This window comes from Amphiura filiformis, chromosome 2 (assembly GCF_039555335.1).
Source record: "Amphiura filiformis chromosome 2, Afil_fr2py, whole genome shotgun sequence".
Lineage (NCBI taxonomy): Eukaryota > Metazoa > Echinodermata > Ophiuroidea > Amphilepidida > Amphiuridae > Amphiura > Amphiura filiformis.
This window is the reverse complement of record NC_092629.1, coordinates 30765315-30790664: the sequence shown is the minus strand read 5'-3', so window position 1 is coordinate 30790664 and position 25350 is coordinate 30765315. Positions and strand designations below refer to the sequence as shown.

The 25350-nt window shown below is 38.0% G+C and overlaps 1 protein-coding gene across 2 annotated transcripts; it reads right to left on the bottom strand.

Annotated features, from left to right (window-relative positions):
* Positions 1–1827: 1827 nt before the first annotated feature.
* On the bottom strand, positions 1828–14951 carry LOC140146081 (collagen alpha-1(XII) chain-like). Of its 2 annotated transcripts, none has more exons than XM_072167832.1 (10): positions 14794–14951; positions 13184–13281; positions 12034–12225; positions 9144–9252; positions 8380–8477; positions 7859–8036; positions 6276–6352; positions 4303–4480; positions 4057–4150; positions 1828–2527 (listed from the first exon to the last, which is right to left on the bottom strand). In XM_072167832.1, exons 1-10 carry the CDS (start codon positions 14882–14884, stop codon positions 2197–2199), a joined length of 1446 nt encoding a protein of 481 aa, XP_072023933.1. In that variant the 5' UTR covers positions 14885–14951; the 3' UTR covers positions 1828–2196. The 2 variants fall into 2 exon arrangements, with proteins under 2 accessions (XP_072023933.1, XP_072023934.1); XM_072167833.1 differs by having other exon boundaries at positions 2395–2527; positions 4049–4150.
* Positions 14952–25350: the final 10399 nt, after the last annotated feature.

The window sequence follows — 25350 nt, the reverse complement described above, 5'->3', positions numbered from 1 at the left end:
TAGGTCTTGTGATGCTATCGGATCTTTCTTCTTTCTTCTTCTGCTTCTTTCTTCTGGCAACAAATTTCAAAATGCTTCTTCTCTTACATGTTACATCCTACAATGACGTCACTTGCACATATGCATCGGCTATATCCAGTGTCTATAGGATATTCACAAATTTGGGGTCAAAGGTCATTAAGGGTCATTTCCGGTATAAAACCAAATATCTTCAAAATGCTTCTTCTCCTACATGTTACATCATATAATGACGTCACTTGCACATATGCATCGGCTATATCCAGTGCCTATAAATTATTCACAGAATTTGGGTCAAAGGTCATTAAGGGGTCATTTCCGGTCTGAAAGCTAAATATATTCAAAAATCACTGTCTTTACAAATTACACAGCAGAGTGTTGTCATTAGCACACATGCATTGCTACCAACCAGGGTCTTTGGGGTGTCTACAGTTTTGGGGTCAAAAGGTCATTAAGGGTCGCTTCCGGTCAAAAACCAAAAATCATCAAATATGTTCATTTTTTTTATTATATCTCAAAACATAACCAGACCAGAGTGACATTAATTTCATATATGTATTAGTGATACCCGATGTATGCACGGTATTTTTATTTTTTTGGTTAAAGGTCATTTAGACGTCATTTCCGGTTTTAAGCTAAATAACTTCAAGAATTTTTATCTCCATAACTAAGCATAGTAGATTTTTTTAATTTAAACTGTAACAATGCATTTTCTCGGTGTATATGAGGTTTTTTTATATTGGGGTCAAAGGTCATTAAGGAGGTCAAAACGTCAAATTTGCAAAAAATGTTTAAAATTACGAAAAAGTAGCTGTATCTCAGCCTATGGAAGATGGATAAAGCCCCTACATGCTACAGTGATGCACCATTAATGGTGTGAGATGTCCATAATAGCCGGTCAAATGTCAAGCTTTAAGTTAAGACTGGCATTTCCGGCCCCGGCTAGGTCCAGATCTGTAACCAGATCTAGTTCTTTCTTCTTTCTGGCAATAAATTTCAAAATGCTTCTCCTCCTACATGTTACACCCTACAGTTACGTAACTTGCACATATGTATCGGCTATACCCAGTGCCCATAGGGTCTAAACAGAATTGGGGTAAATACCCATTAAGGGGGCACTTCCCGTATTTAACCAAATACCTTCAAAATGCTTCTCCTGCCACATATTATATAGTACAATGATGTCATTTGCATATATGCATCGGCTATACCCCACGCCTAGAACTTGCTTACAGAATTGGGGTCAAAGGTCATTAAAGGGGCAAAATCTTACAATTGCACTATCTGGACATCTGTAAGGGTATGGGGCTCAAACTCGGTTACAACAAATCTCATGACCAGGGGAACAATTTGCACGGGTTAGGTCAAAGGTCATGCAGAGGTCAAATTTTAGAAATGAATTTCCTGGACATCTGTAAGGGGTACGGGGCTCAGACTTGGTGACAACAAACTTAATGATCAGGGGGACATTTTGGAACACTTTGCAGGGGTCAGGTCAAAGGTTATCTGGGGTCAAATCTAATAATTTCATTTTCTGGATATCTGTAAGGGGTATGTGGCCCAAACTCTGTGACAACAAATCTCATGATCAGGGGAACATTTTGCAGGGGTCAGGTCAAAGGTCATGCAGAGGTCAAATCTTATAAATGTATTTTTGGACATCTGTAAGGAATACGGGACTCAAACTCGGTGACAACAAACCTCATGACCAGGGGAACATTTTTGGAACATTTTGCAGGGGTCAAATACCTCCACAACACCAACACGCCCCAGCTAGGTTTGTGGTCTATGACCACCATTTGCCACTAGTTAAATTTGTAACTGTTCACTGTTTTGAACAGGCTGTCAGCCTTGTAGTTTCGTCAGCCTCGTACGTCACTTGTTGCGTGTCCTATACTTCCTGGTATGGTGACCGGTATCATTGGTCATAATTATCGTACTAAAGGCCTGATTTACATTCGATACTCGAAGACAAATTACTCAATTTTGTGATTGTGAAATCAAAATATCATTCGACAGCACAAGGAATCCCCTGGCACGCCAAGTTGATATTGAAACAGGCCTGAAGTCCGGGCCTGAAGTAGCTTGAAGTTCAAGCTGATTAAAATAAGGCGCTATACCTCTGAATCCAATTTTGCAATTAGGCCCTTAATACACTTCACCTTTTGATGATAATTCCTATTTGATGTCATATACTTGTACAGGAGCCGGCTTTGATCGTCGCATACTAACATAACCGGGATCACTCGACATAACGTCACGCTCGTTTGCAGGATTCGGAAGAACGTAATTTGCGTCACCTGCGGGTAGACGTAAATTATTCCCATCAGGCCGAGGGAGGGGACGAGGAGCTCTATCCTGTGCGTCTTTGTTGCCATTAATTCCTTCATCCATTTCTAAATAAGTAGGGGTAATCTTGGGGCTATTTCTATGGTGAGTGTCGTCAATGTCATCGTACAGTTCTGATTGTCTCTTCGTATCGTTGCTGGGAGGAGAAGGCGACCGATTGCTATAAACAACAACAAAATAATTCTTTGTGAAATTATTATAATCTGATCTACTGGACTTACGTTTTTTGATGAGTGGCAATATTTCGCATCATATCTCGGATGCATCATCAGACCAACTGAATCAGTAAAACTGATGTTAAATCGGCAAAAGTTCGTTGACCTGTGAAGAGGATGTTACGTCACAGGTCGAAGATGAGCCAAACCTCTGAAGGATCTTCTTTATCGCTGAACAATCGGCCCCTGCCAAGTTGTGTCGTAGCCCGCCTCCCTTATTGAGTGAAGGCTCCTCCCGTTTGACATAAATCGCTTCCTTGACTCCCCTCTCAAACCATCTGCTTTCGCGATCTAATATCTCGACGTCCTTGTTATCAAATGAATGATTAGTGCTGTGCTTCACTCAATAAGGGAGGCGGGCTACGACACAACTTGGCAGGGGCCCATTGTTCAGCGATAAAGAAGATCCCTCAGAGGTTTGGCTCATCGTCGACCTGTGACGTAACATTCTCTTCACAGGTCAACGAACTTTTGCCGCTTTAACATCAGTTGGCTTGATGATGCATCCGAGATCAAAAAACGTAAGTCCAGTAGATCAGATTATAATAATTTCACAGTTATTTATACCTGGATGAATGATAATCTTCATAATCGTGAAATAATTCTTTGTTACAAACAGCGGTGTCAACAGTCAACCCGTCTTATGGTGGGAGAGTAGTTGGCCTGAATCAGGGGTGGAGCCAGCTTTCATGGTGTGTGTGTGGGGGAGGGGAGGGGGAGTCAAAATTTTTAACAAAATTGGGGCAAAGGAAAAAATCCCAGTTGCATCATTTTGAACCGGTATTATAAGTGGGAGTGTAAAATATTTGAGCTTCCAAAAACAAGCGAAAATACGAGCGTAACGCGTAAACATTTGGTATACCGTAAAAATTATACAATAAGCATATGTACCTATTAACAAGTTGCTTGGACAAGAACAGTAGGTTAGTTTGTTAATCTTTATATATTTTTCTTTTAATTTAGATATTTGTAAATTTAAAAAAAAATGAATTAAACAACTTTTGGTGCGGAAAACGGGCTCCTTTGCTTTTTTCTTTTCCTTTTTCTTCCCGATTTTTTCTTTTCTTTTATATGAAGGGGGCACTTTTCTCATTTTATGTCAGAGTGTACTCTGTCCCCACAAGCTACGCTACTGGCCCGAATCGCCAAAAGCAATGACTTAGCCAGGGGCAAGAGGCAGCTTCCCCCTGCCCTAAGAAGTTGCCCTACCCCCTGAACAGCGGAGTGCAATAGACGCATCAACATAATAAATACTTATTTGAGATTCAGTCCGAGCAAATGTTAGAAAAATGCGAAACGTGCATTGAGATGTTGATGCGTCTAATGCACTCACTTCTCCGGGGCTCGTGCATTAGGCATCAACATCTCAGTACGCGCACATTATTTTGTACAATTTCACTCCCAACAAGTGATACCCATTTATTAACCTATAATTGTAATAGGTAACGTAATTGGTTGTTTCTTACCCACTTACCGACAACAACAGCAATAGAGAATAATTGCCACAATGATAAGTAGCACCAAACCACCTGCAGCACTGCCTGCTATAATGGGAATGTTTAGAACACCTGAAAAATAATTAGAAGTAGGTTGATTCATTGCAAGGTGCAAACCACAGACCTTTAAAACTAAACTGACTCCCCTAGCCCCTTACTCAAAATTATCAAACGTAGCGGTATAAATGGCGTTTCACTACCCAAATGAATAACATTTAACATACCAGGTGGTTTGGTTCTTATAGTGACCTCTCCTATCGTTTGAAATTTTTCGGTATCCTCTAAAATAGCAACAACTTCAATGATGTACTCTGTGTCTGGTCGAAGATCTTTGATCTCCTTCTGTGTTGTTCGAACCGGTACGATCCTTTTTTCTTTATCCTTTGATGGATGATAAAGAATCTACAAAGCATTTGGTTGAAAAGAAATATCAGTTAGAACAAGTCTCTCGTTCGGCATTTGGAAGGGTCCCAGCGAGTATACAGACAATAACAGCACGTCAGCAGGCCCATTCCATGTCAACTCCAGGGATGTGCACCGCAGCACCTCTTCAATTTTTTCTTTTTCTGTGTGGTGGTAGATATTGATGAGAAAGTAAAATCCTGAAAATTTGAGCTTCATACTCCATTTCGTTTTCCCGTGGCATTAATTTGAAATTTAGGGGGGTCAGCGTAAAAAATGTGTCGCAACGCGAAAGACGATGTTTGGAGGTCCATAAATGTATAAAGGGAACCCTTTAAAACTGTGAAAAGTATGTATCCTGGGGTACTTATTGGTGTAGAATTCAAATCTGCTATCAAGTTGGTCCTGGTTGGACGAAGTTGCATTTTGAGGGCCCTATATCTTTTAAAGTAAAGGAGTTACAAGTTTTCTGATAGCAGATTTGAATTCTACACCAAAAAGTACCCCAGGATACATACTTTTCAAAGTTTTAAAGGGTTCCTTTTATACATTTATGGACCTCCAAACGTCGTCTTTCGCGTTGCGACACATTTTTTACGCTGACCCCCTAAATTTCAAATTGATGCCACGGGAAAACGAAATGGAGTATGAAGCTCAAATTTTCAGGATTTTACTTTCTCATCAATATCTACCACCACACGGAAAAAGAAAAAAATTGAAGAGGTGCTGCGGTGCACATCCCTGGAGTTGACATGGAATGGGCCAGCACCTATACGTTACTAATCAAGCGCAGTGGTTAAGGGCTGGAGAATGGCAATTGTAAAGGGGATGCATCTTGTCTCAAGCTCTTGCCTTAGATCAATAGATGCATCACCTACATCGTAATTTCTCTTTGATGTTTATATAAATAAATCAAGCCCATGCAAAGCACGGATCTTGCAAAAGTCAAGTGTAGCCTATTGATAGTGAGTCCTTAGTGACTTAAGGTCAACTGTTGCGATTCGGTAGTTCACAGCATCTTGCGAATGGTAGTGAGCTTTGGCAAAATTTGCATTGATCATTTCATAGCGAGTGTGTAGAAGTATTCAAATATCACAGATACACCTTTGTAGGCCCTGCGGTTCTTGAGTTATGTTGTAAAGAGTGCTAAAACAGCAACACTTTTGTAAAACGTACATAAATCATTAACAACAATATAAATTGTATTAATAATATTTTGTTGGATGAACTTTTGCAAAATATCAAAGTGTTGAATAATATACCGTTATTGATTTTGATAAAGAAAATCGATTTTTTTTTTTGGCTGCTTCGACCAACAAAACATCGTGTACCCTTAAAGCCATGATGTGTGATTTGTTTCACAGCGACGCCCTCAATTTTACTCGGATTTCTACTTTTTGCATAATTATAATGCCCAGTGGTATACTAAAATACCACGTAAAAGATTAAGCCTGAAGTGCCTTAATAAACAGTAACTTTTAACTTTTTGTATTAAAACCGGGTCGACCGGGTTTATCCAGAGTTCAACGATCAAATGCTTGCTAACATGTATCGTGGATGTCAGCTTGTATACACACACGTCGAGCGTGATGCTCCGTACAGTTACATGTAATACGATCGGCGAGCGTAGTACACGCATTGTAGGCGTTGGAATGAAATCGCAATTCTTCGTTATACCTCGGGGATAATGTGATCAGTGAAAACAAACATTTAAATAAGAATCTATTCTTTATGCAAATCACACATTATTGCTTTAAAGGAAACAATCATTGTATTGTAATACCATAATACTTACGTGGTATTCATCCGCGTTGTCGACAGCTCCCCACCATATGGAGGCACTATTTGAAGTTACCTCTCTAACAAATACATCTGCAAAAATAGGGCGAAAAGTTTCGGTACTGAAAAGATCAACCCGCATTGCAATATTAAACTGGCCCGGTAAACTGGGTCCACATAATATACCTTTGCATCTCTTACACACTGCGTGTATAAAAATCAGCATAATTATGCAACAAGCTAAGACTCCTCAATTTAACACTCTCCACGCGGGACTGCAAACGACAAGTTTTTAAAAAAAAATCAATAATTAAAACGAGTACAAACAAGCCTAGTATTGGTTTGGTGGTTCTTGAGATAGCTCTTGATATTTTGAGAAAATATATCTCAAAAGTTCTAATGCATATGTTGAAGCCTATGGCTATCACGCACAGCATTAAACAAATTAGTCCTGTTTTGTTCACGTTTGAGACATCAGCCGTTTAAACAATATCATGCGTCAATTGACAATCGATGCAAAGGAACCTGAAAGGTCACTTTCTGGACAGCTGGACTGCACAATCATAAGGTCATCTAATGCAACCACAGAATTAGGGAAGGAGAACCGGGACTCGACCGCCATCTTGATACAGGCATGGAGAAAAATTGGGGGTATTCAGTTTCCCTCGGAATGCTCTAGGCAAAAATAATTCATGGGTATTCCCAAAATTCGCCACTGGTTGCTATGCAAATCATGCCATAAACATGGCATGTTTATGCCATGAACATGGCAAGACATTCTGATTCTTTTGTTTTGTATATGGCATGAAAATCCTCTTTCAAGGATTCATGGGTCGTTAATTTTGAACCCATTAAAATTGTAATTGACGCCCTTGAGTAAAATTAATGGGCATGGAAGTAGAGAAAATTTGACATTGACCATGAATCATGCCATGAATTACCCATGAATAAGGAATTTATGGGCATGAAAGTAGAGAGAATTTGACATTGACCGCGATTCATGCCCATGAGTTACCCATGAACATGCCCTGAACATATCAAGGCTCTGACTACACGCATGACAAACAAAAAGCATGCAAGGGCATGAATATTCAGGGGTGAGCATGAACAACCCATCAAAATTTCCCAAATTCATGAAAATTCATGCACGTTGCTAGCGAAAATAGGGCATGTTCTTGGCATGTTCATGCCAAGATCTTGGCACGTTCATGGGCATGACTCATGTCTAAATTTTTGCCTGGGATATATGCAAGCGCAATATCGCCTACTGGGCATAATTTGACATGCTTCATCGTGAAACACCACGATTGCAGGACGCAGCTATTGTTTTCGTTCGTCTCCGCACACCGAACCACTGCTGAAACAACATTATTTCCAACGTATAACGACAAATTCCAATAAAATCAGCAAATCATATACTACTTTAATCAGTGTAGTTTACATTACACATGAAATCGATTTTACATGTTTTTATTATTTTGATACAGCATGTATATCCCAGGCCCAATCCCCAAGTATTGTGATGCTTTTTAACGATAACGAAGTGATATATAGTACTATATATTATCTATAAGCGTATTTTTTCCCCATTTTTCTTACCATTTTCCGTAGTAATATTCAATGCCCCTAGATGTGTAAGATCATTGTTGGGAAATATAGCAACTACTTCGATGGTGTACATAGTGTTCGATGTAGTTGGTAACCACACCGAATTGGTATTTCCTGTTACTATCTTAACACTCTTTTCTTTATTGTTGCTTGTCGCGCCATGTACCACCTATGTAAATAAATAAATAAATGAAGATGATAACATTCAAAATTAATTATTACAGTTAATTATCTAACAGATCGAATGAGACATACATTTTCACCTTTTTACGCTAAAATTGCAAGAAATTTATTGCACGATTATTTTACATTTTGTATTGCGTCAATGGCCCAAAATGTACCAGGTCTGATTGAATGATCCCCTATTTATGTACTATTCCCCAAATGATCCTTTTTGGCGTCAAATCCCCGGTGTGTGCATTTCCATTGTTATGGTCAAGTTGTTGGTTGTTTCTGTTGTTTGCTAATGTTGTTATTTTCAAGTACGATTGTTGGTATGTCGCTGTACTCACGTGGTAATATGTTGCACCATCAATAGGATCCCATGTGACATGTATTCCAGTAGAATTCGCAATCACCGTCACCCCGTCTTCACTGTTTGAAGTCCAACCTACGTTATAAGACATTTTACTAACTTATCTAAATCACTATTTTAAAATATTAGTAAATGAAAGTATTTTTGACAAGTTCAAGATAAGGTGAATAACGGTCTACCTTTGTTAATGAATATGTCGACAATTCTCAGTGTACTTTATCTCTAAAAAATTATTTTTCAAGTGAAAAAGGCCATTTCCTATAAAGATTTAGATTTTAACGTGTTCTGTGCGAAACAAAAATAGTAAAAGAAATTTTTACAAACGTAATTTGTGCAAAAATTCATCAATACATATTATCAAATCCTTTTGAAATACAATGCGAGAAGTAATGTTTTTACACAGTAAAATGGTCAGCAAATTTTTTTAATGACCATTTTATTATTCGTACCGTTAAAATCAGCTATGTGATATGTTCTTCAAGTACCCAAAATTGCATACATTATTATGTAATTTGTTTTACCTAATACCTATGAAGGCTATGATGAGTGGAATACATGATTTTTACATTTTGAAATTTCAACCCTGATAAGGCACCATGTTCGATTTGTGGACCTTAGAAGTCCGTAGTTTTTTTTTTGTGTGTGTGAGCTTTTTGCGAGATGGATACATGTGAAAGGCAATTAGAGAATGGGTTGACCAAGGATTTCTCGTAATTTGACCTGAAAAGAAGCATAACTTACCAGAAATACAGAGATCCACCCTGTCTCTTTGTTGTGCTTGCTTATTTCCATCACGATCTTCAAAGGTACACCAGTAACTAGCATGGTCAGTAGGTGCCAAATTCCTGATCTGTGGAAGAAAAGCAAGAACAAATTGGTAGGAGTCCGACTGCCCGTATGACAATGAACACTTATATACATACAGTTAGCCTTGTATAATTATAGGCTTCGTCCTTTCCTATTTTTCAGAATAGGTCAATGAACATATGACAATGCGATCGTTCGTACCCAAAATGACATTGGAGCTCACCATCTACAACTTCCCAATTACCTACATGGAAATACCTAAAGCAATGGGTAAGAATAAGCAGATGTAAAATTACCACAACCAGAGCTCTGTACATGAGCAAGAAGCACTATGGTATGCAACAGAAACAGCTCACCACTTCTGTCAAATGTTTACAAGTAACCAAGTACCATCTACCAATCACTCTAAAGATGAAAAAAGTTCCCAGACTCTAGAAAAAATGCATAAAAACTAAGAAAATCAAAGCCAGGTGGAATCATGTGAAAGAAGTAGAACAGAAATTCTGAACTGGAAATCAACTCTTACCAATCTTTGCTGCAACAGTGGAGTCGGTGCTGCTTTATGGATGTGAAGCGTGGACCATCACCCCAACACTTGCAAAGGGAGTGGATGGCTGTTATAATCGCAAGCCAAGAACTGTTCTGAATGTGCATGGGAAGGAACGTGTCACAAATGCAAACCTATATGGAGATCTTCCAAAAATAAGCCACAAGATCAGGTAAAGAAAAATCCGATTTGCTGGTTATTGTTCCAGAAGTGAGGAACCCGCATCAAAAATGGTTCATTGGATACCCAAACACGGGAAGCGGAAACCTGGAAGACCTGCTCTGACCTACATAGACATTCTAAAATATGACACTGGACTAGAGGCAGCAATGAAGGACAGAAAGTAGTGGAAAGCCATCACAGTGCGAGGACACTACTTGAATTAAGAAAATAAGCAAGGACGCACCTAATTCTGAATGAGATGGCTAGGGGCCAAGCCGACAGAACCGGTCTCGGTAACGGGTTACAAAAGAAACCAGAAGCTAATCAAAGACATGAGTTACCAAGAACACGGGAAGTTCCTCACCGGCCTAGTGAAAGATGTAGACGTAGACGAGGAGGACATGTTGGTATACTTTTACAGATGTGCAAAACAGGGACAGGTTGGATTGGAAGTATGTCATGCAGGTCTACACCTGGAAGAAACTTCTATATTTCTGGAAACCAGAGTGGTTGTTCTTCCACACTCAACGCAATTCATGATCAACTTCCCTCTCCTGTTAATCTGCAGCTGTATGACAAAACCAAAACTGCCTATACTAATCACTATACCATCATCGTTATTGTCCGCTCGCTGTTTCACATCCTCAATGGTTGCAGCTTCTTATCAAGTTATAAAGCGGAAGCTACGTACAAATGGCACCACGACCAAACATTGAGAGCAATTGCATCAGATCTGGCAGCATACATGGTAGAGGCAAATCAGACGAAATGCAATACACCCAAGACTCTGGACTTCACCACTACAATAGAGGTTATCTGTGTTCTATAAGCTGCATATCCTATCAGCGACTGCTATACCTTGTTTAGGACTTTCAAAAGAAGTACCTGCATATGTAACCATGACTGTTTCAAAATAGCCCGCCAAAGTCATGCAGGTAACTCCGAGGTCGTGTATTGAATTCCTTTGAATAAGGAATATTACGGGAATCAGCGTCTTTTGTTAGAAGTCACACATGAGTGAAGTGGATAACCTCTATAGCCTTTCGTTTAACTGAAAGCACAACTATCAAAATCCAGTCCTGCCACTTCCAATGGCAGAGCCAACCAACATCCAGGAGAATTAAGGCAAAGACTGGATAACATGAAAATTAAATGTTTCGCCATTTTCTTAACTGCAATTGACAGCATACTATAGTATACGCCTTGCAGAATTGTTTGACAATCGTGTGATAGCCTTGAAGCACCAAGTGGAATGGTCTTCCTGCAGACCTTGATGAACTCCAAACTTTAAAAGCGCTCGATAGTAAGCACATATGCTAACTATCGAGTTTTTACGGTAATACCATTTTGACTAAATACTTCGTACTTTCTAATATAGTGGCACTTTTCAAACTGTTTATTTCATTTTGATACACCCTGTAATATCATACCAAGAGCTTTTACTTTTACAATTTAAAGTTATCAATAATAAACATCTCAAAAAAAGTAACAAACCCCCCTTAAATAATGGCCATCATTTAAAACGGGGCTATTGTATTACAAAATCACATGGGAACCAAGGGAGAACAGTGCCAGTGCATTGATTGGTCACCCCAGGGTAAATAAGAATTAAATAAATAAATAAGTAAATAAATCTGTAAAATGAGTTGGAAGCAGAATTTATTTCTGCGCATTTTGACACCTCATTTGATACGATAGCCCAGAAAACAATAAAACACCGGTCAATTTAATGTAGTGAGGTCCAGATTTAAAAGTTGCACTTACATACACATTTTTACAATACAAAAACTCAGTTATCATTACACAGATTTTCTTCCATTATACTGAATGCAAAATCAATAGAATTTACTGCAACTTTCAAATCTTGGGTAACATTGATTTAAATGTACGCTGTGACGTCAATATTTAGTCAATTGCTACAAATGAGGTGTCAAAATGTCCAGAAATAAATTCTGCTTCCAACGCATTTTACAGATTTGTAATACAATCACCCGTTTTTGAATAATGGTCATTATTTAGGGGGGGGGTTAGTTACTTCTTTTGAGATGTTTAGGTAGAAATGTTTAATGACCCGCACGTTATGCATATGAGATTAATATGAATTCATGTACATACCTCAAGGTTAACTATCACTTGGATAGGATCAACGCTTAATCTGTATTTATTTGCAGCATCGTTACCACCATCAAAGCCAGGTTGCCATGAGATGTCTGTGTCAAACAGGTTGCCAGTTTGTTCGTCAATTGTAACCATCAGATCCGCCATTGCTGGCCTGTAATTTGCGACATCTTTATCGTCCCTCAATATCTGTGAAAGAATTGAACCATGTCTTTAGTTTGAGCAGGATACTCTTGTTATGAGAGGAGTTGGGAGAGCTAGAGGTGAAGGAGAGACAGCCATAGTGGCTTGTGGTCAAAACTTTTCAGTGCGAAGTTTTGTGCGAAGTTTCGGCACTCTTCAGTACCATGACTTGTTTAAAGTGCCTTAATTGATCTTTAGATCAATTCCCGGGGGCACTTCAATTTTAAATGGATATAGGTGTATAGGGCTGGCACTTTCGCACTAAGGGGCATTCGGTGAGAGCAAAATGTAAAAAATATGGGGTCATTGGGTGAGAGCATGATTTTGGCATTCGGTGAGAGCAAAATGTAAAAAATATGGGGTCATTGGGTGAGAACATGACATTTATTTAAATGGAATCTTTGCGTGAGAGCCCAAACAGCGCAACAGAAACCTCGATAAATGAAAGTTGCTGTTAAAATTGAACAAATAAGGGTCTTTGGGTGACAGATCAAATGAAAAAATAAGGGGTCTTCGGGTGACAGAACATGTGTTCGTAAAAAAATATGGGGTCTTTGGGTGACAGCGATGCTGAAAAAGGGGGGTCTTAACAGCCCTACATACGCGTCACCTCCAAAGTTGAGTGCCCCCCGGGGATCAATTATGACTTGAAGAGCATTGTTGCTGAAGCCCACTACTGGTGACTACTATAGTCCTAAACCAGCTTAAACCGGCAGTTACCAATCATGGTTTCCTGGCATGGCAGTGCACGTGGTCAGTGGCGTAGCCTCCCCCGTGGATGCTGGCCGCCCTTTAAATTAAGATTTTTCTGTCTTTTTTGTATTCATTAGCCCAGTCTTGGCCATTTCCGTCAAATTTTGCCCCTCGAATGTTGCCTTGTCTCCCTCCCCTCCCCTCCTCCCCCACCCTGCTCTGAAAAAACTCTGTTTACGCCCGGGAATACGCCATTGGCATCGGTACATACCTCTATGTGATCATAATCATCAGCATACGTATTATCTGGTAGTGAACAAGACATTGTTATCATATCGTCACCCACACTTCCCATAAATTGTCTTGTTGCTAAAAAAATGATAGGAAAAATAAACAAACAAATTAATGGTCAGCTAAATGGTTATCATGGATTCTGGGGGCAGGGAGGGATGGTAGTGCACAATTGACCATGATCCGTACTGTCCGTATGCCTTCCTCGAGGCAGTAATTTGGATATCGTTGTTCATTCTTAAACACTGCAATCTTATTGGTTCTTAGCCGTGTGATATGACACGATATAACACGGTTCAGCGCGTGCGAGTCGACGCGATACTCGAATACACTATTTGAACCAATCGGAGGTGCTTAGCAACATTAGCTGACCGATTCTAAGCGCTAGGTATCTCTTGTAAAATGTGGTATTTAGTGAGATTAAAACTTGGTATACTAAATATGATTAATATTGTTATTTGAATTGAAGTGTAAAGGTATACTGTTTTAGTCGTGCATCTATCCTCTCATAACACGGGCGACATCATTATTTTTTGGCGTAAAACAACTCGGCAAATTCGCAGATAGCAAAATGTTGTTTACAATTATTATTTCTTAATTATCCGACTGTTGTAAACCCGTAAGAGATTTCCTCAGGTGTCAGAACTAGACTGGAATGCATTACTCAATCGGTATTGGCAATGCATTGACAATGTACATATACGAACAGTATCTAACACAAGAGATTGCATGAGTGGAAAACCCATTGCAGTTGACTATAAGCTGAAGACAAACAATGAGTTCGAGGCGAAGTGTTGTGAGTGCAGTTACGCGTTGGGTTTTGAAGAATTGGGCAAACAAGGTGCTGTTAATTCGGCAAGTGAACGAGATTTGGATTACGCCAAAGGGCTAGGTGCGCAACTTTCCCAAAACGGGATTTTATTTTGGTCTTCATTCGACATGCGCATGTCTGGTTAAACAATATGCGAGTGGAACAGATTGTAAACTAATCCCAAGAAGAAAGGTGCAAGTATTGTCGTTTTTGAAGGTTTCATCTCTGCAAGGATTGCTACCTATGCAATGGATATGTTATGTCAGTTTTCTCCAAGTCTGCAATGAACTTCATAATACATGCGTTTGATATTGCTTCTGTAAGTTGTCTGCGACAAGAGCATGACTGCCGGATACGTATAATAGTAATTATGGGCTTATGTGTGCTTATTGCGCAGATCCGCTACGTGTTTAAGAGCGCGTTCTCACCAGCTGCATCAAATCCTATGGAACGCGAATTAAGTGGCTCGAAAAAATATTACAATAGCTTGTTGGCAAATCAATTCGACATAAAGGAGCAATGCTTACTGCAATTGTCTATCATCAGTAATTCTGGAACATCATTATAACTTTGGGCGTAATACTTACACAACTAATACTGACCAACATGGTACTACATTATATGAAACATAACTGACACTGTCTGAAAGTATAGTTAAAAAAGGTAGCGTAGGCAGTCTATTAAGCGCTTCGGTTTAGACCAGCGGCAAAAAGGATTTTCCTTTTTGGTGTATGTACTTTAATCAAATTCTATTGTTAAACAAATTACTTTAAACTTACCATATATACCACAAAATAGATATGTGAATATCAAAAACCACACAACTTCCATATTATAGTTCCTGCATGTAAAGTTCCGCAAAGACGCCATGTTAAAGTTATTACTACTAAAATAATGATAAGTAACCAATTGATTTCGTGTACTTGTATTTACTAGACTATTATGTAGTACTTTCTCAACCGTGTAATGTATTATTTGGCTGGTTTTAACTCCTTAACTGCGGTTGCTTATGATGCTGAAAGAAGGAAGTTGGCTGCTTAAACAATGGTGAAAGAAGGAAGTTCGTATTAAAAGAAAATGTTCAAAAATTTGCAGACATTTTGACAGAACTGTCAATAGACTGTCAAATATGGAGATGTGTAATTAGGGCTAAACTATAACATACACACACGACGATACAATAATCTCGTTTAATGGTTTGTAATGTGTTGTTTGTATTGTTTACCCTGACTGCTCATATCCATATTGAGTCCTGTTTATCAGGGACAGTCGTAGCTCGATCAGTGGTAGAGCGCTCGCCCGACAAGCGAGAGGTCTGGGGTTCAGGTCACCGCGCAGGTAGGTATGTCCGGAGTTTTTACTCTGGTATATCTGCCGATGCATGTCATGTTTCCATTTGTAATTTCTTGTTTAATTGCGCGATGCGTAATTATTCTTTCCCGTGTATATTGATATATTTAGAATAACGGTTAAGCATCATTAATTTGATCTCGTGCGCTAGTTTGTAATGTTTGAGTCAGGGGTTTGAATATTTCCATGTTCCAGTGTATGATATGATGCGCAAGCCTCTTCCCTTGTTTAGACGATACATTGTTAAAACTTTCTTAAATATGTGACAAGTGTCACTCATCAATTCTTAATTTCTTGCTTCACATTATTGAGGAAAATCCAAAAATTATAACAGTTATCCACAACCATTACCACACTGAAAAGCACCCAGGGCCGGATTTATCATTGGGCCAGATGGGCCCGCCCCCCCCCCCAAACAAAATTGCCCTTTGCATCTTCCTTTTTAGCCCCAAAACACCATGTTTTGGGCAAAATTAGGGCAAAATTTAACAATTATGCACGCTTCGCGCCCACTGGCCCGTTATATAGCAAAATTCATCTTCGTTTTTGGCCAAAATATAGTCTGAAATCTTCGCGTGCTTCGCGCGCAAATTAAATGCCCCTCCTCCGCCACTGTCGATATCCTAAACCAACACTTGGCCACCTGAGTGCACATGCACACGGTGAGTTTGGGGGCCCCCAAATTTTGGCCTGGCCCAGGGCCCCCAAAAATGGAAATCCGAAAGCACCTAAACCAGTATAGTATTGCCTTATGTAGGCCTATGCTAACATTTAGATCATTCCTTTTTCAAGATATTTCAAATATTAAACATTAAAATTAAAATTGAAAATCTTATTCAAAACTGGCTCAGTCCACTTGCCACAAGCAGTTGGATGGTTAATTAATAACAATGATGAGACCACAAAAGGACTATTCAACACGACCTTCAACTCGACCATTTATCAACCAGAATATAATATTAATCTACATTGCCAGAATCTGGATTAACTACAGGCTACATGTAGGCCTAGATGCGGTCTAGCGCCTGTTGCAATTTTTTTATTGACGCGCTTTTTTTAGTGATAAATACATATACCGGTAATTCCAAATTATCCGATTATCACTATGTCAACTGGGTCACGCTTTTTAATTTGAGTTCTGCACCACGATCGAAATGATCGCAACACATAGTCTATGTCATGTACTATCAATTCCAAAAGGTACGTCCAGGGAGTTCCGTAACCACTTCGCTGGCGAATAGGTAGGTCTTTACTCTCTTCAGAAGTCAGTGAGAAGTTTTGGGCTGAATCGAATTGATTTGGATTAAGACACAGACATATGCAGACAGCTCTCGAACCGTGCAATAGCTGCCTTCTGTTTTATTTTAATTTATAGTTGACAGAACTTGCCAAAATCTCGTGAGTAAACGGGTTTTTAAACATCACGGAAAAAACAGACAAACAAACAAATAATCCACACTCTAAACCTGCATCTCGGCCTCGCCACCCGCGTCCTCCGGCTTTTTAGTTAATCACATACCGGTACGTAATTTACGAATAGTAAAAGGCAGCTAACCGATTGACTGTCTGTATGAGTGACTTTGTTGCGCTAACAAGCAACAGAGTTCATTGTCAGTGCCCAAAGTCGTGTTATGCTGTGACGTCACGTCCCTTTAGTTCCGATCAAACTGAGTGGAACTTTTTGATTTGTCATTTCCTATTTTTAGCAACATTGCATATTGGTAGTGATATAGCGTACCAGGATGTTGTTTGTGACAACATGGAACCAAGTAATGTACGTGACCCACGATCAAGCCAGAGCTGTCGCTAGACCATTTTCTCGGTGGCATAAATCATTTTTCAAAACATCTCCCGTACACAATTTACTCTTTTTTTGGTCATTGCACAAAAATACCAATAATGGCATTTTCACACAGGCCTCTCTAAAAAGTGGAAAGCGCCATCTTTGGCAATTAGAAAATAATGTTGTGACATGATGCTTACATGTATCAACGTCAAGGGGCAGTCCTAGCTTTCAAATACAGTTTGTTTCGTTCATTTTAGTTTCGGTAATCCAGAGATCTGTTTCACTAAACACAAATTTCATGAAACCCCTTTGGTGCCACTTTTTAGAAAATTGAGTAGAATGTTATATCCATACCTGTACAGTGCAATTAAAATGAAAGAACATTAATTTGTAAGAGTAGAAATGATTGTGTAACAATTGCTCAGTACTTAATTGTATTAAGGGTGTACTACACCCATCGATAAATTTGTGTCTATTTTTGCAGTTTTCTCAAAAACTAATAACACACTGGTAACAAAAGTTATGTATATTATACGGGCAAGGAATTCAATTACTACACTGGAATTTCAGTTACCCAAGACAAGCGGTTCGTTATTTATGATAAGAATACTGTCCGCTACGATGTACCTCATTTTCTATCATATATACTGAACCGCTTGACTTGAGTCACTGAAATTTCAGTGTAGTAATTGGATATTCCTTGCCCCAATAATATACATAACTTTTGTTACCAGTGTCTTATTATTTTTGGAGAAAATGCAAAAATAGTCACAAATTTACCACAGGGGTGTAGTACCCCCTTAAGACGAGGGCAGTAAGATCTTGCAGCAAGATGCATTGCTATAGGCGGCAGTCACGAAGAAGGAAGGGGGCTCTGACCAAGACCAAACTGTAAAATGGACTAAATGTTGGTTCAAGCAATTTCGAATTCAGCTGCTGCACACTCTGAAATATGATAATTTGTACTTGTAATATGATGAAAATCGCCAATCTATTTTAAATCTCTAGTTTAACATTTCAAACGTATACGATGTGCAATGTGACATATATAACAACAAAGTATGCCATATCGTCTTTTAATAGGTCTTGAGTGACAAAGAGAACAGTATTTACAATGATAAAACCATTGACATGTATTTCATGAATTTTACATCAGAATGTGAAATATTTATATATCTTTTAATCTAAAAAGAGAATTATTATACTTGTATCATGATAAAACAGTAAAAACATTTGGAGGGACATGTGTAATCGATAAATTCTTATCTTGATAAACTTGATGCTATCATTGATTTACATGTACAGACCTCTTCCCTAGTAAAAGTGACATAATTGTGATTTTACCCTTTCGTTGTTAACTAAACATATCTCGAGATTAAAACAATCAAATTGAACAGAACAAACGGCATTTGAGAGCTAAGATTGCGCTCTTGACGACATTGTTAGCATCTTGTCACAACCAGTATTTCCTAATTGCCAAGAGGGCGATTTTCACTTGCACAATTTTTTTAGACAGGCTGTACATCAATTATTAAGTGATGATTTTGTTCATAGATCATGTAGATATTAAATATCCACGTGCCATGTGTTCTGCACACGAAATACGACTTTTAATCTGTATTCATTTTAAAGAAAACACTGGTGGCACTATTTATGGCAAATCTTCTTTGCGTCTTTACAAGGGGTACATACTTCTAAAATGGCATTAAGACATAAAAATGACATTTTGCAAAGAAATTTTCAAACTACTTTTTATCATCAAAGGAAAGCAATAACACAATTTTTTTTATTATTGGGCTAAATTGAATTAAAAATTTAGCGCCCTCAATTTGGACACAAACGTACAGTTTATAGAATAAATACCACAAAAAGGTAGGAAAAGAAGGTTGATAAAGAAAAGAAAATCTAAGTTAAAAATACCTAACAAATATATAGGCCTACACCAGGCACAAAAAAGAAACTCGTCAGTTATATTCATCCTTGCTGTTCAATAACTTGATAATTTTGGATTATTCTGAAATATACATTTTGTTAATTGGACGTTTCTTTCTCGCTTGACACCCTGTTTGTGAACATTGAGCAAGAATTGACCAAGATATGCGCCTCCAAACTCTCAAACCCCAAAATGAAAACTTGCAATTTTAACGATTCAATTGTGCCTGTTACACTGTGTGCTTTATTGATTGGCCCGTGGTGCTTGTGTGCAATACAACGATGCGTTCCCATTGAAAATCGTTGAAAATGCAACTTTTGATTTTGGGGTTTGAGGCTTTGGAGGCGCATATCTTGGTCAATTCTTGTTCGCTTTTCACGAACAGGTTGTCAAATGAGAAAGCAAAGTCCAATTAAAAAATGTATATTTCAGAATAATTCAAAATTATCAAGTTATTGAACAGCAAGGATGAATATAACTAACGAGTTTCTTTTTGTGCCTGGTGTATATAATATGTGTATTACGCAACTACCATATTTGCACATGATCTGGGTTGCCGGGCGTGGTTGCGCACTGCTGTAATTGGTAAGTCCGTTTTAGCCTGTTCGATTTTTTGAAGGGCGAAATATAAGTTGTGATAACAGTTGTTTATTTCAACAAATTTCAGAGAATAAGATCTTGGGATTTAGCTGAGAAATGAGTTAAAAATGATGGTTATGAATTCGTTTAATAACTTTGCATCAGTTATTTATCAGGCATTGTGAAAAATATAAACATTTTGCTTTGGACCTCGGAATATTCCTCGGTTCCAAAGGCAAAATGTTTAGATTTTTCACAATGCCCTCCAAATAACTGATGCGCAGTTATTAACCTATAAGTAGTGTGATAGCTGTTGGTATTGTAAAGGTTTAGAATAGAAAATTGTAATGTTTTGTTAGAAACATAAATAAATGATCACATCAAACAACCGTGGAAAGAGTTAATATGAATTGTCTTTTTCGAAGTATAATGCTCTCAAAAACAGGATTAGTCTAATCAAAATCTATTTATTTCTACAATCAAAATGTATCATCTTTTGTATCTGCATAGAATTTGCTTACTGATATTTTTATATGGGTATCCAAATTATTGCTAAGGTAACTTTAATCATATACTATTTTTTAGGACTTAATCACAGGGAACAGCAAACTATCCAGTGAGAATGTATAATTTTACCACGCTGGTCTTACTGGCCGTCATTTTGTCTGTCTCGGGTAAATTATATAACGTCCCTTTGAATCACGGGTGTGCTAGAACTTTCTGCAAGGGCGGGGGACAACGAAAAATAATTGACCAGTGAGTACCGGTATTATTTTTTCGTAATAATACTATTAAAGTGAAAGTTGAAACATATTGGGTTCGTTTCGAATTTTCCCGAAAATTTACAATTTACACTATTTTTTACCAAAATGATGTTTACCGAATGTGTGCGTATTAAAACAATACAAAATTTAAGAAAAGGGAATATTATTTTATTCTTTTTTCTTTAAGATGGGGCCGGGGCACCCCTGCCCCCGTCAGGCATGCTTACGATCTTTTTTTTAAAATAATTTCATAATATTGCTTTCTAATTCGGACCTTCTTGGACATTTTATCAGTATTTTAACCCTGAAAAGTGCCTTTTTCAGTGGACATTCGGAGGGTGGGGTTATTGCCGGGAGTTATTGGGGCGGACGCAACTCCTGCACCACCCGCCTTGCGTACAGGCCTGCTGATATAAATATAAATTTCTAATCTTTAATCATATTCTTCTCTTCTCTCTAGCAAAACCTTTACAAAACCAACATTTTTGGGACTTTTCCCCCAGGGGAATTGTGACAGTGTGTACATCATATTGTATTGATCATGGCACGTACACCGGTAGCTGCAAGGGAGAATCAGTCTATAACCACGATTGTTTGTGTTGTGACGACCCTGCCAATGTACCAGAATGCAATGATTAACTCTCTCCACGCTAGTATCTACTCAGACGACAAGTTTTTAAAAAACTTTTAAAAAAATTCAAACATTTCAGAATGAACAGATCATATTTAGAATCAGCATTAAAATGAGTACAAACAAGCCTAGCATTGGTTCAGTGGTTCTTGAGAAAGCCCTTGAGAATTTGAGAAAATATCTCAAAACTTGGACCTTAAGTATGTTGAAGCCTATGGCTAGCATGCAGAGTAAACCATCTGTAGTTTAACTCTCTCCTTTCATATAATGTGGGTGTTGACTGCAGCCGACAAGTTCCTAACGACTTTGACAGTAAAAACCAACACACCTGACACTTTAATATAAGTTGTTAATCAAGTTCAGTATTGTTAGTTTTATTGACATACGTCTATTATATTTCTAACAGTAATTTATTAATGGTACATAAATTACATTCTATATATAGAATAAATTCTACAAATTTTATTTGTAATTGCAATTTCTAAGGCTACAAAATAATGATCTACATAAATATTAAACTTTAAACTATATATTTTCCCATTGTTGAACAAATTGAGTCTCTTGGGTCTATAATTATAGGTATATAACCTTTGCCCATTTCATTTATCCCCACTGAAAATATATATTTAGTAAACAACTCCCCAGTCCCCAGACAATGAGTTATAAACATACACATGTTACACAAATAACATGATATCATATTACTGCAGGTGTCTTTTGTGCGAAATGACAACAGGGGGAATATTAGTTTTTGTTCAATCACGGCACCTATGGCAAATACAGATGGCAAAAGAACTATTGGTACCAGTATTTTCACCCCTTGTTTCATAAATAAAGACATATATATATAATGTCATAATTAGAAATAGCAGCCAAAAACCACACTATTCCTTTGGAAGACTAAGCTAAAGTCTTCCACTATAAGTTTCAAATAGAATAGTCAATTGGGTAACTTCCATTTGAAATACCCACTCCAGTTGTAGAAGATAAAAATGCAAAGCCATAATACAGGGGGAGTATGGGTTTCAAAATGGTTAATTCTGACTAATTACATTTGAAAAACATACTCCCCATGTGGAGGATAGTGGAAGATATTTCTAAAATCTTCCACAGGGGTAGTGTGAATTTCAACTGGAATAGCCCATTTTCAGCACCACTTTTCTAAACCAATTATTTTCTATAGGGCTTCCATTAGTAGACTGTACTACCACAAGGAATACAGACAATTACGACTAACTCTGCTTTACATTCATTGCTATTACTGCATTACTTTCACCATACATAGGAGATGAATGTTACGATAACAATTAACATGGACATACAGTACGAATATTAAAAGGGTCACCATAAAGAAAAGTACTTTAACAACTTTCATGTTAAGGATGACTGACATATATATAGTAGCGGCAAATAACCCGCGAAAGGCGACGGATGTGAAAATCACACAATTTTGGCGGTAAAGCGACGTCAAAAGGGGAAAAGCTGACGGATGGGAACGACCTTCAGCGACAACACGACGGCAAGGGACAAATGGCTACGGCAGGAAACGGAGTCTAGTGACCAAAATCGGATGTTGTCTGGGCGGCGAGTGACGATTTCGCGACAGAGCCCAACAATAAGCAAAGTGGTCAGATGACTGGCAGCGGATTGGCTGGCGGGAAGGAACAGCGGCCGTGTCATCAGGGTATGAGATGTAACGTCACTTGCCGTTGTTTTTTCGTCAATGGTTGTTGACAACAACTACCAACGAAATTGTGACGACCTCAAAGAAATGAGGGTTGCGGTCTCCAATGAAATCTGAACGGAATCAGAAGTAATTTTTTGCCGCCACATGCTGAAAATTTGCCAACGGACGCGACTGATAATTCCAGCCGTCTGCTGTCGCTAGCGGATTCGTCAGCAACAATTGAAGGCAACACATGATGATTGGCAGGAAATTCAATAGTAATCCGCAGCTTAACGTAGCTTGCAGTACCCCCTATTCATCACAGTGTTAGCTAACCTTTTGCAAGCAGGTGAATTAATTGAAGTTTAAATTTTAATCCAAACATATTTATTACTACCTTAGAATTTCCAGATGATACTCCATCTTTTATCAGTGAGAGTGAGACTGTGAACTCTGTCATCAGGTCATAAGAGTTGATCACCAAATCATAGACTTTAAGAAGTTTAAACCTGCACCTGTCCTTGTTTAGTGTATCACTTTAATGATACAGTGTGCAGTCTATCGTTCGCTATAAATGAAAGATGGAGTACCATCTGAAAATTAAAAGTCACACGATCCAATTAAATCTACAGTTCATTAAGGTGTGTATCCAACAAGGAATGTTACTGGCCACCTTACAACTCACTGTGCTGAGCTCTGAACAAAGAATGGGATTTGCATGGCTGAATTATCATTAATTAAATAGAGTAAATGTTCACTTGGTGGGGATTTTGAACTTCACTCAACCCCATTTCTAAGTTTGTTTTATTGGTAAAAAGTTTTACCTTACAATGTTATGATGAAATGTTGAGAGTGGGACTTATTTCTTGTCATGTGTTTATATACAATGGGCTATACCGGTTGAAATCCACACACCTTTGGAAGACATGACCTTATTTCACACTCCCTAGTTGTGTGTGGAAGATTAAGGTCATGTCTTATATTTGGGGGTGTATGGATTTCAACCGGATCTATCCACATGCAAATTTTGTATGTACATGTTTGAAAAAAAGATACCTTAGCACATAAAAATATAGAGCTACATACATGTATATAATTTCGGTAGATTTGTATTACTTAGTGTTGTATCAACATATAAGGCAGCAAATAATTTTTTATGATTTTTGTATCAAAAATGAATACCTTTACAATTATAAGGCTCATTTTCAGAAACTGATGTTACCTTTAAACTATTGATTCTTGGTGAAGGTCAACTATGGAAAGTAACTTTTGATAAATTTGGCTTGCTATAAAAATTATCTTTCAAATGGGAGAATATTTGTTGAAGTTTTAAAGACCCATGATCCCAGCACAAAAAAGTGTAAAAAAATTGTTTATAAATTGCTTAGAAGTGAAGGATAAGTCATTCAAATTGTTATTTGGTAATTTTGAAATGAAAAATTTGGCAAAAAACGAAGAAAAACACCAGTATTGATGAAGTTGAAGCCCCATTCAAATACATGTAGCCAGCATATAAATTACAGACAGATTCATGTAAATTGCCTTATTTTCGGCTGAACCACTAGCAGGCTATGTTAGCACATCTATGACAATGACAAAGGTGCCAAAAACCTGAATTTTGATGATTTTTACGACTGTTGGGATGAGCAAATCACTGAATGGGCCTTTAAGAGTAAAGGCAAGTCATGGTATTAATAATCCCTTTCGCAAATTTGGTTGTGCATGTACGGAATTCCTTGCTTGGGAGATAAACATTGCGGACTTGCCACAGTATTTCAATGCGGGTGAACTTTGCATGTTGTAAGAAACACTTCCTACATGAGTTTTTCATATTTTTGCATGGTACTTAATGTCTTCTAAACACTTGCATAAGACAAGGAAATATTGATGAGCTAGAAACAACTGCTAGAGTGAAACAGAAAAGTAATATCATTGGGGAATCCCTTTCGGGCACGCTTCATCACATGCATCATCAATGGAGGAGGTTCGGTTGTCATCTCTCAAAAAGACCCGGATGTTGATGCGTGCGCAGTCCGAGACACACAAAATTGTGAAAGGACTTTATACTCATGTTTGATTTCACTGGGAACATAAATCATAATTTATAAAACACACTACACCACCCTTACTGAGGAAGATTTTTACAAATACTTACTACTTTGTGTTTTACCTTTGTTTTTGTTCTTATATTAAAGTTTTAAGGTTTTTGCTTTGAAACTTGACTGAATCTCACCACACACTATTTATTTTGTACTGTTTAAAAACATTAAAACTATAACATAAAAATTTGCCTAATGGTGCATATGTCCCTTGACATAACTGAAATTTAAGGCACGGAATAAAAGTGCCCTCTTGTATGTGAAATTCACGCAAAGGCAAACGAGACCATGTGTGCCATTAGGCGAATCTTTACAGTATGTTCATGATGTACAACTTTGTAAGTCCTACATTAATAACAAGCATAAGCCACACACAAGACTTAGCAAAATAGAATTCTAGCTCTGATGATGTATGTTGACTGCTGCCCCCATTTGTCAATTTTCAGGGTTGACAAGTGAGAAGCTTATGTGTTAAAAAAAGTGTCGGACTTTTCCACCAGATTCTGGTGATATGAGACTGCACAAATT

Excerpts from the sequence above, each read along its gene's own strand:
- LOC140146081 (XM_072167832.1), bottom strand. The coding sequence starts at position 14,884 with ATGGCGTCTTTGCGGAACTTTACATGCAGGAACTATAATATGGAAGTT. Across the intron at positions 13,282-14,793 it reads TCTATTTTGTGGTATATATG|CAACAAGACAATTTATGGGA; the intron begins GTAAGTTTAAAG and ends TCATTTTTTTAG. Across the intron at positions 2,528-4,056 it reads CTCTATTGCTGTTGTTGTCG|CAATCGGTCGCCTTCTCCTC; the intron begins GTAAGTGGGTAA and ends TGTTGTTTATAG.